Here is a 20158-nt window from a genome sequence, read left to right as displayed (position 1 = left end):
CATCAAAACCTCTGTATGTGGGTTTCCCTGGTGGCGCAGTGGTTGAGAATCCGCCTGCCGATGCAAGGGACACGGGTTCGTGCCTCGGTCCGGGAAGATCCCACATGCCGCGGAGCAGCTGGGCCCGTGAGCCATGGCCGCTGGGCCTGCGCGTCCGGAGCCTGTGCTCCGCAACGGGAGAGGCCACAGCAGTGAGAGGCCCACATACCACAAAAAAAAAAAAAAAAAAAAAAAAAAAAAACACCTCTGTATGTGTTATACAGATGGCCAACAGGCCCATGAAAAGATGTTCAACAATACTAATTACTAGAGAAATGCAAATCAAAACTACAATGGGGTACCAAACCACACTGGTCAGAATGCCCATCATTAAAAAGTCTACAAACAAAAACTGCTGGAGAGGACATGGAGAACGGGGAACGCTCCTACACTATCGGTGGGAATGTAAATTGGTGCAGCCACTATGGAAAACAGTTTTCAAGTTCCTCAGAAAACTAAAAAGAGTTGACATATGATCCAGCAATCCCATTCCTGGGCATATATTCAGAGAAAACTATAATTCAAAAAGATACCTGCACCCCAATGTTCACAGCATCACTATTTACAATAGCCAAGACACGAAAGCAACCTAAATGTCCATTGACAGATGAATGGATAAAAAAGATGTGGTATATATACACAATAGAATACTACTCAGCCATAAAAAAAGAATGAAACAACACCATTTTCAGCAACATGGATGGACCTAGAGATTATCATACAATGTGAAGTAAGTCAGAAAGAGAAAGACAAATACCATATAATATCACTTATATGTGGAATCTAAAATATGACACGAATGAACATGTTTACAAAACAGAAACAGATTTGTGGTTACTGAAGGGGGGTAGGGTGGGAGAGGAATAAATTAGGAGTTTGGAACTAGCAGATACAAACCACTATATATAAAATAAACAATAAGGACCTACCGAATAGCACAGGGAACTATATTCAATATCCTATAATAAACCAAAATGGAAAAGAATATGAAAAATTTATATAAAACTGAATCACTGAATCACTTTGCTGTACACCAGAAACTAAAACAACATTGTAAATCAACTATATTTGCATAAAAAAATAAGACAAAAAAAACACACCTCTGTATGTTAAAGTACACCCTTTCAGTTTTGAGATACCATTCAACATATTAAATTCACCTTATTCCCTGGTCTTCAAAATAGATAAAACCAACAGATATACCAATCTAAGTCATCTACCATTGCAGGAAAACCTAATTTGATGACTATAGGTAAAATTTTTCCATATTTAAATACTAGGATATGTAAAATTACTATGTAACTATTGAGTTAGGTATGTGTGCACACACTACTCAATTTATATTTATATATATTATTTTAGATCTATAAACTCAGCACTTGGATCTATGAACCCATTTACTAATAGCATTATTCCACCCTAAAGAAATTGATAATAGAGTACTCAGTTCAACAAATATCTATTAACGGTCATTAATTTTTATCCCTGTTTTTCAGTGTTTCTGCCACCCACTGAATACCAAATTGTAGCATTTCATCAATGTATTTCTTAAAGAAAAATGTCTTCAGAAATGAAAGGAAAATACGTCCATCACTATTTTCATTCAGAGAAACTTTTAAAATAATGAATTCACAGTTTCAGTGAAACTATCAATGGATGTTACAAAATCTATTAATAAAATGACCAAACTATGTCTGGCAAATTGTCCTCATAGGTTTGAATTAGATACTTTGAATTAAGTCAACTCCCAGGAATAACATCCAGCCAATGGTCATTTTAAAGGACATCTTGACACACTGAAAGCATTTATATTTCTCCTAAAATCTTCAGAACCCAGGAAACGGCTTACTACACGAGCAACGCCTTTCCCATAACACTTATCACAGACGAAAAACCCACAGTAACTATACATGTTACACAACAGAATCCTTTACTTTACAGAACTCACTCATACGGACATTAATTCACTAGGAGGGATCACCAATAGACTTTAACAGATTTCTTCCTGTCTCAGATGCAGTGTTTTAAAGCTAAGTCTTAAGAAATTGAAAAGGAGTTCAATTCAGTTTTAAAAGGTGATAAACTAACACATAAGAAGTGTCATACTGCCTCCGTCTCAATAAGAACATCTTTGAAAAAAAATGTGTTGAAAAACTATCTTCACGAAAAGTCTCTCTATATTCTGAAAGACAGAAGGAGGAGGTTTTGTTCTTGCCGTGCTCTCAAAATCACATCTTTGATTTTCTTTTTTTTTTAAACATCTTTATTGGAGTATAATTGCTTTACAATGGTGTGTTAGTTTCCGCTTTACAACAAAGTGAATCAGTTATACATATATATATGTTCCCATATCTCTTCCCTCTTGCGTCTCCCTCCCTCCCACCGTCCCTACCCCACCACTCTCGGTGGTCACAAACCACATAGCTGATCTCCCTGTGCTATGCGGCTGCTTCCCAGTAGCTATCTATTTTACGTTTGGTAATGTATATATGTCCATGCCACTTTCTCACTTTGTCCCAGGTTACCCTTCCCCCTCCCCATAACCTCAAGTCCATGCTCTACTAGGTCTGTGTCCTTATTCCTGTCCTACCCCTAGTCTCTTCATGACTTTTTTTTCTTAGATTCCATATATATGTGTTAGCATACGGTATTTGTTTTTCTCTTTCTGACTTACTTCACTCTGTATGACACACTCTAGGTCCATCCACCTCACTACAAATAACTCAGTTTTGTTTCTTTTTATGGCTGAGTAATATTCCATTGTATATATGTGCCACATCTTCTTTATCCATTCATCTGATAATGGACACTTAGGTTGCTTCCATGTCCTGGCTATTGTAAATAGAGCTGCAGTAAACATTTTGGTACATGACTCTTTTTGAATTATGGTTTTCTCAGGGTATATGCCCAGTAGTGGGATTACTGGGTCGTATGGTAGTTCTATTTGTAGTTTTTTAAGGAACCTCCATACTGTTCTCCACAGTGGCTGTATCAATTTACATTCCCACCAACAGTGAATGAAGGTTCCCTTTTCTCCACACCCTCTCCAGCATTTATTGTTTCTAGATTTTTTGATGATGGCCATTCTGACCAGTGTCAGATAATATCTCATTGTACTTCTGATTTGCATTTCTCTGATGATTAATGATGTTGAGCATTCTTTCATATGTTTGTTGGCAATCTGTATATCTTCTTTGGAGAAATGCCTATTTAAGTCTTCTGCCCATTTTTGGATTGGGTTGTTTGTTTTTTTGTTATTGAGCTACATGAGCTGCTTGTAAATTTTGGAGATTAATCCTTTGTCAGTTGCTTCATTTGCAAATATTTTCTCCCATTCTGAGGGTTGTCTTTTGGTCTTGTTTATGGTTTCTTCTGCTATGCAAAAGTTTTTAAGTTTCATTAGGTCCCATTTGTTTATTTTTGTTTTTATTTCCATTTCTCTAGGAGATGGGTCAAAAAAGATCTCACTGTAGTTTATGTCATAGAGTGTTCTGCCTATGTTTTCCTCTAAGAGTTTGACAGTGTCTGGCCTTACATTTAGGTCTTTAATCCATTTTGAGTTTAGTTTTGTGTATGGTGTTAGGGAGTGTTCTAATTTCATTCTTTTACATGTAGCTGTCCAGTTTTCCCAGCCACTTATTGAAGAGGCTGTCTTTTCTCCACTGTATATTCTTCCTTCCTTCATCAAAGATAAGGTGACCGTATGTGCATGGGTTTATCTCTGGGCTTTCTATCCTGTTCCATTGATCTATATTTTTGTTTTTGTGCCAGTACCATACTGTCTTGATTACTGCAGGCTTGTAGTATAGTCTGAAGTCAGGGAGCCTGATTCCTCCAGCTCCATTTTTCATTCTCAAGATTGCTTTGGGTATCCGGGGTCTTTTGTGTTTCCATACAAATTGTGAAATTTTTTGTTCTAGTTCTGTGAAAAATGCCAGTGGTGGTTTGATAGGGATTGCATTGAATCTGTAGATTGCTTTGGGTAGTAGACTCATTTTCACAATGTTGATTCTTCCAATCCAAGAACATGGTACACCTCTCCATCTATCTGTATCACCTTTAATTTCTTTCATCAGTGTCTTATACTTTTCTCCATACAGCTCTTTTGTCTCCTTAGGTAGGTTTATTCCTAGATATTTTATTCTTTTTGTTGCAATGTTAAATGGGAGTGTTTTCTTAATTTCACTCTCAGATTTTTCATCATTAGTGTATAGGAATGCAAGAGATTTCTGTGCATTAATTTTGTATCCTGCTACTTTACCAAATTCATTGATTAGCTCTTGTAGTTTTCTGGTAGCATCTTTAGGGTTCTGTACATATAGTATCATGTCATCTGCAAACAGTGACAGCTTTACTGCTTCTTTTCTGATTTGGATTCCTTTTATTTCTTTTTGTTCTCTGATTGCTGTGGCTAGAACTTCCAAAACTGTTGAATCAGAGTAGTGAGAGTGGGCAACCTTCTCTTGTTCCTGATTTTAGTGGAAATGGTTTCAGTTTTTCACCATTGGGGATGATGTTGGATGTTGGTTTGTCATATATGGCCTTTATTATGTTGAGGAAAGTTCCCTCTATGCCTACTTTCTGCAGGGTTTTTATCACAAATGGGTGTTGAAAATTGTCGAAAGCTTTCTCTGCATCTATTGAGATGATCATATGGTTTTACTCCTTCAATTTGTTAATATGGTGTATCACGTTGACTGATTTGTATATATTGAAGAATCATTGCATTCCTGGAATAAACCCCACTTGATCATGGTATATGATCCTTTTAATGTGCTGTTGGATTCTGTTTGCTAGTATTTTGTTGAGGATTTTTGCATCTATGTTCATCAGTGATATTGGCCTGTAGTTTTCTTCCTTTATTACATCTTTGTCTGGTTTTGGTATAAGAGTGATGGTAGCCTCATAGAATGAGTTTGGGAGTGTTTCTCCCTCTGCTATATTTTGGAAGAGTTTGAGAAGGATAGGTACTAGCTCTTCTCTAAATGTTTGATAGAATTCACCTGTGAAGCCATCGGGTCCTGGGCTTTTGTTTGTTCAAAGATTTTTAATCGCAGTTTCAATTTCAGTGCTTGTGATTGGTCTGTTCATATTTTCTCTTTCTTCCTGGTTCAGTCTTGGAAAGTTGTACATTTTAAGAATTTGTCCATTTCTTCCAGGTTGTCCATTTTATTGGCATACAGTTGCTTGTAGTAATCTCTCATGTTCCTTTGTATTTGTGCAGCGTCAGTTGTTACTTCTCCTTTTTCATTTCTATTTCTATTGATTTGAGTCTTCTCCCTTTTTTTTCTTGATTGAGAGTGGCTAATGGTTTATCAATTTTGCTTATCTTCTCAAAGAGCCAGCTTTTAGTTTTATTGATCTTTGCTATTGTTTTCTTCATTTCTTTTTCATTTATTTCTGATCTGATCTTTATGATTTCTTTACTTCTGCTAACTTTGGGGTTTTTTTGTTCTTTCTCTAATTCCTTTAGGTGCAAGTTTAGGTTGTTTATTGGAAAGTTTCCTGTTTCTTAAGGTAAGACTGTATTGCTATAAACTTCCCTCTTAGAACTGTTTTTGCTGCATCCCACAGGTTTAGAGTCATTGTGTCTCCATTGTCATTTGTTTCTATGTATTTTTTGATTTCTTCTTTGATTTCTTCAGTGATCACTTCGTTATTAAGTAGTGTTTGTTTAGCCTCCATGTGTTTGTATTTTTTACAGATCTTTTCCTGTAATTGATATCTAGTCTCCTAGCGTTGTGGTCGGAAAAGATACTTGATACGATTTCAATTTTCTTAAATTTACCAAGGCTTGATTTGTGACCCAAGATATGATCTATCCTGGAGAATGTTCCATGAGTACTTGAGAAAAATGTGTATTCTGTTGCTTTTGTATGGAATGTCCTCTAAATATCAATTAAGTCCATCTTGTTTAATGTATCAGTTAAAGCTTGTGTTTCCTTATTCATTTTCATTTTGAATGATCTGTCCATTGGTGAAAGTGGAGTGTTAAAGTCCCCTACTATGACTGTGTTACTGTCAATTTCCCCTTTTATGGCTGTTAGTACTTGCCTTATATATTGAGGTGCTCCTATGTTGGGTGCATAAATATTTACTATTGTTATATCTTCTTGGATCGATCCCTTGATCATTATGCAGTGTCCTTCTTTGTCTCTTGTAAAAGTCTTTATTTTAAAGTCTATTTTGTCTGATATGAGAATTGGTTTTCATTTCTCCATCAAATCTGAATGAGATTCTTGCTGGGTAGAATAATCTTGGTTGTAGGTTTTTTTCCTTCATCACTTTAAATATGTCCTGCCACTCCCTTCTGGCTTGCAGAGTCTCTGATGAAACATCAGCTGTTAACCTTATGGGGATTCCATTGTGTGTTATTTGTTGTTTTTCCCTTGCTGCTTTTAATATGTTTTCTTTGTATTTAATTTTTGATAGTTTGATTAATATGGTTCTTGGCGTGTTTCTCCTTGGATTTATCCTGTATGGGACTCTCTGTGCTTCCTGGACTTGATTGACTATTTCCTTTCCCATATTAGGGAAGTTTTCAACTATAATCTCTTCAAATATTTTCTCAGTCCCTTTCTTTTCTCTCCTTCTTCTGGGACCCTATAATTCAAATGTTGGTGCATTTAATGTTGTCCCAGAGGTCTCTGAGACTGTCCTCAGTTCTTTTCATTCTTTTTTCTTTATTCTGCTCTGCAGTAGTAATTTCCACTATTTTATCTTCCAGGTCACTTATCTGTTCTTCTGTTTCAGTTATTCTGCTATTGATCCCTTCTAGAGTATTTTTAATTTCATTTATTGTGTTGTTCATTGTTGCTTGTTTCCTCTTTAGTTCTTCTAGGTCCTTGTTAAATGTTTCTTGCATTTTCTCTATTCTATTTCCAAGATTTTGGATCATCTTTATTATCATTATTCTGAATTCTTTTTCAGGTAGACTGCCTATTTCCTCTTCATTTGTTAGGTCTGGTGGGTTTTTACCTTGCTCCTTCACTTGCTGTGTGTTTTTCTGTCTTCTCATTTTGCTTATCTTACTGTGTTTGGGCTCTCCTTTTTGCAGGCTGCAGGTTTGTAGTTCCTGTTGTTTTTGGTGTTTGTCTCCAGTGGGTAAGGTTGGTTCAGTGGGTTGTGTAGGCTTCCTGGTGGAGGGGACTAGTGCCTGTGTTCTGGTGGGTGAGGCTGTATCTTGTCTTTCTGGTGGGCAGGTCCACGTCTGGTGGTGTGTTTTGGGGTGTCTGTGGCCTTATTATGATTTTAGGCAGCCTCTCTGCTAATGGATGGGGCTGTGTTCCTGTCTTGCTAGTTGTTTGGCATAGGGTTTCCAGCACTGTAGCTTGCTGGTCATTGAGTGAAGCTGGGTGTTGGTGTTGAGATGGAGGTCTCTGGGAGATTTTCACCATTTGATATTATGTGGAGGTGGGAGGTCTCTTGTGGACCAGTGTCCTGAAGTTGGCTCTCCCACCTCAGAGGCACAGCACTGACTCCTGACTGGAGCACCAAGAGCCTTTCATCCACATGGCCAGGTACGTGGGGTGTTTCTTGCCTTTTGGGAGTTCTGAGGTCTTCTGCCAGCATTCAGTGGGTGTTCTATAGGAGCAGTTCCATGTGTACATGTGTTTCTGATGTATCTGTGGGGAGGAAGGTCTGATTTTCTTAACATGAGGCTGCCTGTATTATCTTCTTCATGCTGGCCTCAAGGTGCTTCCCCAGTGCTTTCTTTTCCACTTGTTCTCTCTTTTTTTTTTTTTTTTTTCCAGTACGCGGGCCTCTCACTGCTGTGGCCTCTCCTGTTGCGGAGCACAGTCTCCGGACGCGCAGGCTCAGCAGCCATGGCTCATGGGCCCAGCCGCTCCGCAGCACGTGGGATCTTCCCGGACCGGGGCACGAACCCGTGTCCCATGCATCGGCAGGTGGATTCTCAACCACTGCGCCACCAGGGAAGCCCACCACTTGTTCTCTTGAATGATGTGCTTTAGTTATCATTATGCTCTCATTTAGATGAAGAATAGCTGCCCAATTTGAATACAGATCAGATTTTATAAAAAATACCATTACTGACAACACTGTTACAATTTAATAGATTCATTCTTGTCTTATGAATGAGGAAAAAAAGGGAGAAACATCCTCTTCATATACTTTATCTCTGTGTCCTACCACGCTTGGTTTCGATTCCCCATGCCTAGGGAATGTGCTTTCTGGCCAGAACAACGTAACTTTAAAAATGTTAATCAGTTGCCAATATTTAAGAACCACCAGATTTCATGTAAGAAATAGAATTTTCAACCTCTCTTTGAAAATCAGAAAATGAAGGAATCCTGAGTGCACATTCACATGGGAACAAGCAAAGCCAAGTGGCAACTGCCCCCTTCCAATGGAGCGGGAGCTCTTAGGAGTCATCACAGTGCCAATATGGGACAAAGCCCAAGCCAGCCCTAGGAAAAGTCATGTGGGGAGCCCTCAGTCCCCAACTACCAGACATCCCAGCCTAGGCACCAGTCATGTGACTAAAGAAGTCCTCCGGCAACTCCAACCTCAGCTGCCATCTCACTTACAAGTCTATGAAGACCAAAGAGAACCACCCAGTTGAGTCCATCAACCACCAAAACCATGAGAGAGAATAATAAAATGGTTGTTTGAAGCCATTCAAACATGTCAAAGCATGTTAGGGGTAACATGCTTTGCAGCAATAGATAAAGGCTAAAAGATAAAAGCTCTCTTAACAGACGAATTACAATTGTTTAATGTAATGTCTCCCTTTTTGCTTGGGTCAACATAGATGTCATAGAGAGTCTACATCTTAATTTTGTGTTTAAGCAGAAATCTAAAACAAAAATGTGCCCAGGGGAGAAAATAGAAGTAGAAGAAAAGCAATCTTTTGGAATCAGCTGTATTGTTTAAAAAATAAGCTAGTTGGCAGAACTTATGAATGTCACATAGGTTAAATAGTAATAAGTAGTAACATAGAAGGACAGAGTTTGAAAAGGGCTTGAATCTGGTTGTTTTCAGCTTCACTCACTACTCACTCAGCACCTAGCACGATACCTATTTTTCCCGAATGACTCGATCAACTAAGAGTAGTTTTGTACATATTTTTCTGATTATGGGAATTTAAAATATCTTCTCTATAGCTAAAGCTTCTGCTATTATTGATACAAAAGGAGGGTGAATGCCACCTGCAAAGTAACCAACAAATTGTGGTTTATACAAAATAAGTTATGCTAGAGTCTACACAGCTTAATGAGAGGCAGATTCAGGAATAGGAAAATCAACACCTAGCTTTTATTCCTTAAAGCTGAGCTCTACCAGTAGAGTTGCAAATCCAATCTTGAGCAAATCACTCAGTTGCTTGCTCACATGAAAAAGGAAGCTAACCAGGCATTCCCCAAAACTTGATATATCATCAAGTTTAATAGTATGGTCCACTCACTCAAGGTAATAGAAGATCTTAACCTTATACCCAGCACAAAACTAAAGCAGCTGATACGCTTTTGCCCAAACAGAATTGTGTATCCTCATTTCCTTCCCTTCTTTTCCCCACTTGTGACTCAAGCCAGATTTCATCAAGCTATTTTTGTAATTACTAAAATGCTGGAAATACAGCAGCAGGCCAGAAGCAAAGTAAACTGCAGCATCTAGCAAAAGAAAGAAAATCATGCTGAGTAACTGAAAGGCCATCTGCTTCTAGCTGAGCTGTAGGGGTGAGGAAGGCAATCTGGGCTGTACTATTTGTGTCTTCCCCCAAACCAAACCCACCTGCATGTTGTCAGTGGCATCCCCAAGCAGTCCTCCAAAAGTGATAGCATTAGTTACTGTTGCCAGATAAATGAAGAGAATTGCTGAAAGAGCCTGAATATTTAAAGCATCATAAAAATCACTGGCAAAAAATGGTGCTTTCCTCTTTATGTCCTTAATTAGTCCACCACAGAACCTGCATAGGGAGAAAGCAAACACGTGACAACATAAAATAAATTACCATCAAATTAACCGAGAGATAACTTAGAGATAATTTAACCACAAAGAATTTGTATTTAAAGTGTTTGAATTAGAAGATACTCTTCAACCACTTAAGATAAAACCAGAAGACTGTGAAGAATAAATCTTCTATCTGTCTCTTTTTTGGTCACCAAATTAGGCATCACGTTCCCTAAAGACTAGACAGTTGGTCTTTAGACGAGAATGAACTGTGTAGATGAATTAAATTTCTCACTGTCTGAAGAAAAACATCCAAACATGTGAGCAGATCATATAAGGCCCTTTATAATCTTGTCATAGCTTCCTTTCCAGCCTCATTCATTCATTCACTCATTCATTCACTCCACAAATGTTTATTGGGCATCTGTAACATGCCCAGCACTATTCTAGGTGCTGGAAAAACAGCAGTGAACAACACAGGAAAAAAATACCCACCCTCATGCAGTTACTTTCTTGCATGGGAGAAACAGAATAAGTAAAATGCATGGTGCTGAAACATCAAAGAAAAAATTAAGTGGGGAAGCAGGTTATGAAATGCTAGAGTGCTGTGGCTGAAATTCAGAGTGCCCAGATCAGGCCTCCCAAGCAAGTGACTCTGGGGTGAGGATTGGAAGGAATTAAGGAAGGAAGCCATGCAGGTGTGTCATGGAAGAGCACTCCAAGCTGAGACCATCACATTCGTCGGCAAGTCAGCTGACTCATGCATCTGTCAACTCACTCCCCACCCCCGCCCCGAACCAAACCTCACTCAGCCTTTCCCATGCTGTGCCTTCCGCCTATGATGTCCTCTCTCAGAGCTCAACAGCCCTCTGAGGTCTTGACCCTCCATTCATAGTTCAGACATTCACTAGGGGCTATCACATTTTCTCAGGATTGCTTGTCTGTCTATCTTAGATGCACTCAGTGCCCTGCTTCAGTTTTCTGGGTACACACAGGGCTGTGCATGTTACCAGCCATGCTGCAGACATGCAATACATTTAGGGAAGGTAAAATATGGAAGAAGGAAATTACAGTCTGATTAAATTAAAAAGTTAAATCCCGAAAATTTTATCTGTAAAAAAGGAAAAGGATAGTCCTAATGGAAATAGTTTGTAAAGAACTAGTCAGAAAAAAAAAAAAAATGGTGGAAGGAGAAGGTTCTACTTTCTATTCTTTAAGATGGAAGAGGAGAGAAATAATGTCCTCTTAATTTGGGAGAGAAACCCAGTGGGCCGTCAGGGGAAGAAAATAACATAATTTCATTCAGATTCGACTGCATATTAAAATGACTTACTTTTGTGTTTTCAAAAAATCTGCAGTGTTTTTAAAAAGCCATATCTTCATAAATGAGTATCCTACTTAAAACTGTAGTTAACCCAAAATGAAATGGAGAACCTAACCATGAAGGAAATCCTAGTGTAAGGAGATTTAACCAAAGCGATCTGGGAAACCTGAATTCCCCACTGCAGGCCCAGGAGATAGTAGCCTGGGAATTACTCATTTCTAAATATGTTACCCACTTCTGAGTAAATGTACCGGGGAGAGAGGGAATCATGAAAGCCAAGTGGGGAAGACTCACAATACTCAGTCTTCCTGCAACACCCAACGAGCTCTTTCTCTCTAACACCCCTCACTCATGGTAATACCTAATACCTTTCTCCCATCACAAAAACTCCCTACTTCTGCTTTATTTTGCCCCATAAAACCAGATCCACATTTCGTTATTTGCTCATTGTTTGTCTCCTACCATTACAAGGTAAGACCCATAAGGAAAGGGGTTTTTCTTTCATTCACTGCTGCATCCCAAGTGCCTGGGACTAACAGATGCACCATAAATGTGTGCTGGCTGACCAAACAAACATACAAACATGTGAATAAAATGCTGACAGAAAGGTGAAGGTAAATTCAGATCAGAAGAGAACCTCATTATGAACGACAGATGAATCCATAAGTTACCTTCCAGTGCGCTGTAATTCCTCACAATCCGCATGTCCTCCGCCTCCGTGGCCTCCATCATGGGGCGTGTCCCCGTTCATCTGAACATTTTCTCCACCTGAGTACATATTCTTTCTAAGCAAGACAACAGAGCCCAAGAAAAGATTAGTTTATTTCATTCACCTGCCTCTTAGCTGGGTCGTGCACTAGCTAATAAAGAGATGGACTGAAAACCTTTTGGGAGAAAGACAATTATTTCCGGCTGCCAAACTAACAAACAACTTTTGAAGTGCTCTGTTGAGAGCCAAGACAAATGAGTGGATGAACAGAAAGTTGAATAACTTGTATGTTGTATAAGAGGGAAATTGTTTCACCTGGAAAAACACAGATTTCTAGAAAATGGCTTCTCAATTATCTCATCCAATTTCTTAACCTCTTACATCTACAGGGAGTCATCTTGAGTAAACGAATCTTTCCACATGTACGTGGAGTCCCTGAAACAACCCGTAAGAATCTCTACAATGTATTCCAATATCATAATCTGAGATCTCTAATTTATAATCACTAAAGAATATCACAACATATAACATTCATTTTATAATGTCAACGGACTGTCAAACCAAGGCACATGTGTGATTCATTTGAGATAATACCTCAAATTGAATGGAAACCTGAAAATCTTAGGGCAGTTGGCTGAATCTCTTTCCTTTTCTAAACACAACCTCCTTCTCAAGGATGAAAACTCCCAATGGCCTGAAAATTTTACCTTTTGTCAGATGATGGAAGACTCTTAGGGGGCTCTATCCTGATCGCTGGATCCCATTCCCCAGGTGGAAGGACAATGACTTCATCTAGGAACTCGTCAATGCCAGCAATCAGGTCCTGCCTATCTTTTGCTTTATAAGCGATGTCATGGAACACCTAAAGAATAAAAAGAGATGTGCTGATCCAACAAGAGAGTTCTCCACATGCCTCACATCATGTAAAGCCTGAAGAATGCAATCCATAAGCCACTTTAACATTACTATAACCATAGCCTCATATTTGCTATTGTTCAGCTTACCCCAAAATATTTTGGTATTCAGATTATGAACCCAAAGAATATAGGTAGAGGCATGAGAAAACAGCTGTTTCTTTTATATGATTTTTTCTATCAATACCATAAAACAACACTACCTTTCATCTCCCACTAGTAAGTACCATTACTGACATAGTTGCGATGGAAGCCAGATGAAAATGGTTTAGAGAAATATACTGAAGATCATTCCCCAAAATAAAAACTACTGTGCCAGACCATTGCTTATAATTCAAGAAGGGTAAGTTCAAGCTGATTGTTAAGACTGAGTTAAGACTCAGACACTGCGGCTCTCAAACACCCAAATAATGTGTATTAAAGCAAAGGGCTTTAAGTAGGTGATCATCTGTCTATCTTTTAGCAAGGCAATAACTAAACCATCCAAGGCAGCAAATGTTCTATGTCTTTTATGCAAATATCCAAAGAAGGAGCCTCCAGATGTCCATAATCCTCTTTGTCAATCGCTCCATTCCTCTAACCTGGCTGATGATCTGAAAGTCCTTTACACATAACCTAAGACTTTCATACCTCATTAAGTCAAATTCTTTAGTCTCCAGGAGAGAAGATGGCCCTTATTCAATACCCTTACCTATTCTTAAAGATCGCTACTAAGTCTCTTCTCCTCAATTATAATTTTTAAAAGCTATCAAACAAACAACACGAATGGTATGGGGGTTGTGGGGTTGAGAGGAGGGCAATACAAAGTGCCAGCATATCATCTGTAGTGGACATAATTGGCCACAGCCTTATTTTCTCTTGCTACTTCCCGTAGTAGAGGCTGGAAAGTCGGTCATTTTCCCAGTCTACCCTGATGATAAGGATGGGCAATTCTGACCCATGAGATTAAAAAAGAAGGGGGGTGGGGGTAGCTTTTGAATTCCTGTTAAAAGACAGACACAGCTAACACTTCCCTTCCTCCTTCCTCCTGCCTTGCATACAGATGACGTGACTGGGTTGATGGTAGTAGCCATCTTAAGACCACAAAGCAAGAGCCTTGGCACTTGATTTATCATTAAGCAGTTAAATTAAACCAACTCCAGCAACCACCTACCTCCAAATGTCCTCATATGTGAACAAAATAAACCCTAAATTGTTTAAGTCACAATAAGTCAAATTTTCTGTCATTTGCAATCTAAAGCATTTCTAATTGATACATCTTAGGAGGAATCATTTTTTTAAAGAAATCATAAATATGCAAAAATAAATGAAAGAACCCATTGAGATGCTTAGTTGCCTCAAGGGGAAGAAAACAGCATTGCTATTCATCAATGCTCCCAGATTAAGTAACCATCTGGTAATCACCAAATAGAACTGCCATAGCTAAATGCTCTATTCTCCACTTAACACATTGAGAAGCTAATATATCAAGCAATGAAGCAAAAACAAAACATTTGGGAAAATGGCAAGCTACAAAGACGCAAAAGCAGAAATCAGTGCTCCTATATTCTCATAGTATTTCTCCTCCTGTGAGACCTGTTTGGAGTTTCGTCATGTCTACAATGTGTGTAATGACATTCAAGCTATTAGGAGAGTATGGTCATAATTCCAACGTACTAGATGCTCTGCAGTAACAGTTGCTAATGCAGTTTAGTATATGTATCATTCCTTCCCACAAGATAAGAAAACCACAAAAACAGGTACTTTCTGATACCTAAGGGAAAAAATGCATTATCCATTTTATTATGCATTATTTTATAGAACCCATCATTTCTGAAACAATACAGTATATGGACACCTGAGTTTCCAGAATTAATATATTAAACATTTTAAGAGATTAAGTTAATACAGTGTCTTAAACCTTTTAAATAATATTTAACATACCTCAGTTTAGAGGAAGAAAGGAAAATATGACTTATTGTAACATAAAATTTATTTTGTGGAAACTATCAAATGCAGATGTCAGCTCATTTGCATGAAAGACCGTACCTCATGTTTTAAGAAGGTTGGTAACTACATAATTCTAACTGAATAAATTGTGACAGCCAACTCACAGTATGAAAACACAAGTAGGACATTCACAGATCACCATCTTCCCGATTCCCTACCTCGTCAGACATCAAAGTGGCAATGGCTCTGCCAATCTCGTGGTAGGACTTGGCTTTCCCCTTAGGACCTAAGAGAATGAACAAGAACCTAATGGAAGAGGAAAGAAGCAAAGGCTATAACACACATTTCATCAAACTCAATACACATAACACTGAGACACATTTACCCTAATTCATAAAACGGTTAGGTCTATTCACCTTTAAAACAAAGGTAATTCTTGCTAATATGAAAGGTACTCTTTCACGCTGTTGTGAAACACAAACTGTTTTTCATTTATTTGGAAGCAAGGGAGAATTAAGCATGGAAACCAGAGAAGCTTCTTCACGGAGAAGGAAAGGTTCACTTTATAAGTCATTCAATCTTTCTTTTCTAAACTTTCTTCTCTCTCCCTTTCTTCTGACTCTCAGAATCTTTGGAGAAAAGCCATTAAGCACAATAACGAGAAAGACTTAGTACAACTTCAGATTTCTCTGACTTTTCTTTACCCAATATGGGTGATGACAAATGATCCTCTCCAGATTTTTAAGAAATATTTCTACTCAGAAGTGGCTGGGAGTCAGCAAAAACCAAGTCTTCTACAAGTAAGCCACATGCTGACAGCCAAAGTAAAGAAAGAAAAATATGAGAGAAATTCAAAATAAAGCACCATGCACAGCTAAAATTCTTTCGTGGGTGTCAACAAGTTTCTTTTCCAAACTTGTTTTCTGGATAATGCACAAAGCACTGCTCCATAGTAAGCAGGTCCTGAAACTCGCAATAATGAGCTTATCTCCACTTAAGTTCACCCCTTATCATGTCGGAAGGAATCCCTCACTGATCATAAGGGCAAAGATGCATGTCTCAACTGGGGAGTAGGAAACCCGGTAAGTAAATGAATTTTAAAACATAGACATAAGGCAACACTAGATAAATCCCTTCCTTGCTTATTTATGATCACGTCTTACCTAACATGGAGATAATGAGGACAATAAAAATGATCATATCCCATGTTTGCACAGCTTTTTAAAGCCTGCAAAGCATTTCACATTCACACATCATTTAAACTCCTACTAGCCTCTGCAATAAGGACAGGTATCTTATTTCCATTTAATGGTGAAGAAACCTAGGTTCAAGGAAGTTATGGATGAGCCCAAAGACTGTCCCTAATAAATGACAGAGTAGATAGGTAGGACTTCTTACCTCCTGTTTTTTTCAGCACACGGTTCTGCTTAATAATACTTGCCCAACCTATATACCAGAGTTGTGACTTCACAGAGAAAAGCTATCCAACTATGACTTCCATAGGTCATTCTGGGGAAAGATGTTGTGGATACTTAGCTGAAGACAAGAAACCTTCGGTAAGATTTTATGGGACCAGGAATGGCTTAGGACTTTTCTTAGCAAAATTTTATTTTTTACCAATTTATTCCTATACCTCACTTTAAATAAGAAAGGACTGATAGCAAGCACTCTTCAAGGTATTAGGGTCTGTTCCCAAATGCCCTTGAATAGGTAGTTCCTTTTTTCATCATAAAATTCAGTCCAAAGAGTGAAGAAAAATCAAAAACCAAATTGAGAATGTAAGAAGGTAAATCTGAAAGTTTGAATACCCATATTTTATACCAGAATAACCATAACACCATTCAGTATTTATTTGCTTAGAAACCAGTTCTAGAGTGGAGCGGTACACTCGCTTTCAAGTGTTATCACAGTAGAAGAAATAGCAAAAGCAATCAGCAGGCGCAAAAGTCTGTTCAGGTATGAAGGAAGTCATTATTAGAATTGGATTTTAGTTCTTCTAACTAGAACTTTTCTTCTTTTGAAGCCGGACCTAATTTATATACCACTACATACAGTGTTATAAAGTGTTTTTTTATGGACAGTACAATGCATTTCTCTGAAGGGGCAGATCACTGATTTGAGTGCAACACCCCCCAAAAATATTTAACCACTACAGTAAAATATAAATCTCATTAAGAAAAACCTACAGGGCTTCCCTGGTGGCGCAGTGGTTGAGAGTCCGCCTGCCGATGAAGGGGGCGCGGGTTCGTGCCCCGCTCCGGGAAGATCCCACATGCCACGGAGCGGCTGGGCCCGTGAGCCATGGCCTCTGAGCCTGCGCGTCCGGAGCCTGTGCTCCACAACGGGAGAGGCCACAACAGTGAGAGGCCCGCGTACCGCAAAAAAAAACAAAAAAACAAAAAACAAAAACAAAAAACACCTACAGTGCTGGTCACATGTCCCAATCCTATTTACCTGTCTACCAAGGGCCAGATGTCAGGCAGGACAATAAGCCCATAGTTTTAGGCAGAAGAAGGCAGGTGTGGTGCAGGAAGAGAAAATACATAACTAACACCGGGATACTTTACTAAATACATTTTTAGATACTGGATTTCCTTTGCTCGTCATTTTTTATTATTTCAATGTATCTAAATACCAGTGTCTAAGTAATACGCAATATCTAAAACCTTTCCAGAACCACTCTCTACCTCTTCCTACCTCTCCCTAGTATCTCCATCATGATTATTTTACATTTCAAAATACACATTATAGAAATGCACATTTATCAACTGACACATAATAAATTAATGATCAGGTTGACTAAATGGCAACAAAGCCAAAAAAGTGTCTTCTTAGAAAGTGAGGAAGAGACTCTCAAGTCATTAACAGTCCCCAAATAGAAACTTTGGCAGACAGTGGGTAACTAGTCCAAGAACTGATAGAATAATGGATCCTCTAACTTAAATACTGTAAGATGAGGGCATACATTTTCTACAAGTTTTTACTCTGCTCTTTACTAAATAGTACCAAAGAATGAACGGCAGTAATAGACCAGTGGTGACCATAACATTTATTATAGCAATAAACCCAGCATATGAGAGCTATAGTGTTTCACTAACCTAGATACAAAGGTACAATTCCCCTTTCCTGGGTAATGTGATTTTTATTTTTAAAAAATTATATATGTCTTCTTTAATGAAAATCATCAAGTGCCAAATAGAAATAAACTATTACATAGCAGTTAAATTTTCACATTACTCCAGGCAGGAACCATTCAGTAAATCCATCTCCTTAAAATGATATAGAAAGGAAATCTGGACATCTACAAGTAGCAGGAAACATCACCTCACGTCAAGAATTTCATCTGTAGGAAAGCAATCCCTTAAGAATCCTCTAATTTGAACTGCATTGTTGAAATGGGGATATGAGAGATCTGGGAAAACTAACAACACAGAACAACTCATCAAGTTGAAGTTCCGTCTGCCTGAGACATGTTCTCTCCTCTTTAACCCTCAAAGAAGCAAAAGCTGTTACAACTTTTATGATAGAAGTACCTCCTGCCAAACTCAGCTTTTATAATGTACTGAAAACTTCTTTCATGACTCAAGCTGTTTTTTGTCAACGGACAGATGTTATGTTTAACCAGAAGCTTTTTGTCTTTATTAACAAATTAGAGTAAACATCACATTCGTGTGGCACAGCCCATGTTGATGGCTTGGGGGAAATAATTTATGTTGCTGAGTTGTTTTTATTCACTCATAACTAGAAACAAGTCATAGTTAGAATTTTTAATAGTGCCTGGTTGTCTCGAGAATCTTCATGAGGCCCTTCTACTCTTATGCGCTCGCTTTTCCATACAACTAATTGTGCCTGGGGAGGATGTCTCTAGCATTCTCCACAATAACAATCAGTACCAGATGATCTGTGTCCAGAACCACTGGGCTATACTCACATTCACAAAATAATTACAGGCAGAAACAGAGCATAATATCAGAAAAAGAGGCAGCCTTCCTAAACCACTCAATCTTTTCAGAGAGGATGTGCACCCCCATCCTTCCTGACATATCACAGCTATTTCTACAATAAACTCAGTATGTACAAGTCCTTAACTCCCTTCTTTCAAAACAACAGTGAATCAAATAAGCCAGTACTCATATTTAGTGGCTTTGGAAAAATGTGGCTAAACTGTACCTTCCACAATAAATTCATGACGACCACAAGCCCACCGTAACCAACCATATTACAGTGAGCAACTGGAAGATTGTTACACAAGACAGAACTGAACTAGCAGGACCTCCATCCCAATTCCTCTAATAAAATTTTTTATAGTTTTGACAATTAGGCACAAACAACTGCTTTTAGGCAGATCGTTATTTATAACATAAAATACATATTAACTTACAGTGATATAAAGGGGTAATAAGCATTCTAATTTTTTAGAGGGCTAGAGCTCCCTGAATAACTATTTGCCTTAGATGTGAAAATCAAGGTCAGAAAAGGACAAACTGATCAGGAACTTTGATTATTCTTCATGGGAAAATGTTCAAGTATTTTATTCCAATCCATTCTGGATATCTCCTTAGATTTTCCCTAAAAGCCTGGTCTCAGAGTCAGAAGCCTGAGCTGGTAGTGAATCGTCCCTGTGCCTCCACATCTCAACTATAAAACGGGAATTATGTTCATCCCCATGTGGCCCCTATATATGACTGAGTGGCAGCCTCTATGAACAGATGTAAGATGACAGCAAGCGGGCTTCCCTGGTGGCGCAGTGGTTGAGAGTCCGCCTGCCGATGCAGGGAACACGGGTTCGTGCCCCGGTCCGGGAAGATCCCACATGCCGTGGAGCGGCTGGGCCCGTGAGCCATGGCCGCTGAGCCTGCACGTCCGGAGCCTGTGCTCCACAATGGGAGGGGTCACAATAGTGAGAGGCCCACGTACCACAAAAAGAAAAAAAAAAAAAAAAAAAAGATGATAGCAAGCAAAGTATCTGCAAGATGCTAAGAAAATCATAAACATATCCTACCAAGTCACCAGAGATCAAAGGTCAGAGTTTATTTGCTTTCACATGGATGGCAAGAAGGGCCCCTATGTGGAGAACATCCACCCAGTTGGTAGAAGTCCAGCTGCAAGCAGAAAGCTAAAACAGATCAAGTCAAGAGCAGAGGAGATAGAGAAACTTGTGAACTCTACACAAAAGGAGCAGCTACCGCCACATTTCCTAAAAGATGCACGGTAGTAATGCTGTTTATGATAAATAGTAATAATAATAATAATAATAAGCAAATGAACCTAACATTCCTCCACCTTCAAAAGGAAAAATGACCATTGTTACAAGATGTGCACAGAAACAGACTC

General features: G+C 38.6%; 1 protein-coding gene across 6 annotated transcripts in view; it reads right to left on the bottom strand.

Moving 5' to 3' along the window:
• Positions 1-20158, bottom strand: part of SLC4A4 (solute carrier family 4 member 4) — a 354105-nt gene that overhangs the window by 97333 nt on the left and 236614 nt on the right. For all 6 annotated transcript variants that reach the window (XM_067035812.1, XM_059067191.2, XM_059067198.2 and 3 more), the window contains exons 9-12: positions 15043-15130; positions 12689-12843; positions 11944-12057; positions 9790-9964 (exon numbers count right to left, since the gene is read on the bottom strand). In XM_067035812.1, the coding sequence (XP_066891913.1) occupies positions 9790-9964; positions 11944-12057; positions 12689-12843; positions 15043-15130 (532 nt within the window). The remainder of the gene's footprint in view (positions 1-9789; positions 9965-11943; positions 12058-12688; positions 12844-15042; positions 15131-20158) is intronic.

This window comes from Kogia breviceps, chromosome 6 (assembly GCF_026419965.1).
Source record: "Kogia breviceps isolate mKogBre1 chromosome 6, mKogBre1 haplotype 1, whole genome shotgun sequence".
NCBI classification, from domain to species: domain Eukaryota; kingdom Metazoa; phylum Chordata; class Mammalia; order Artiodactyla; family Physeteridae; genus Kogia; species Kogia breviceps.
This window is presented reverse-complemented; position numbering and strand designations above follow the sequence as displayed.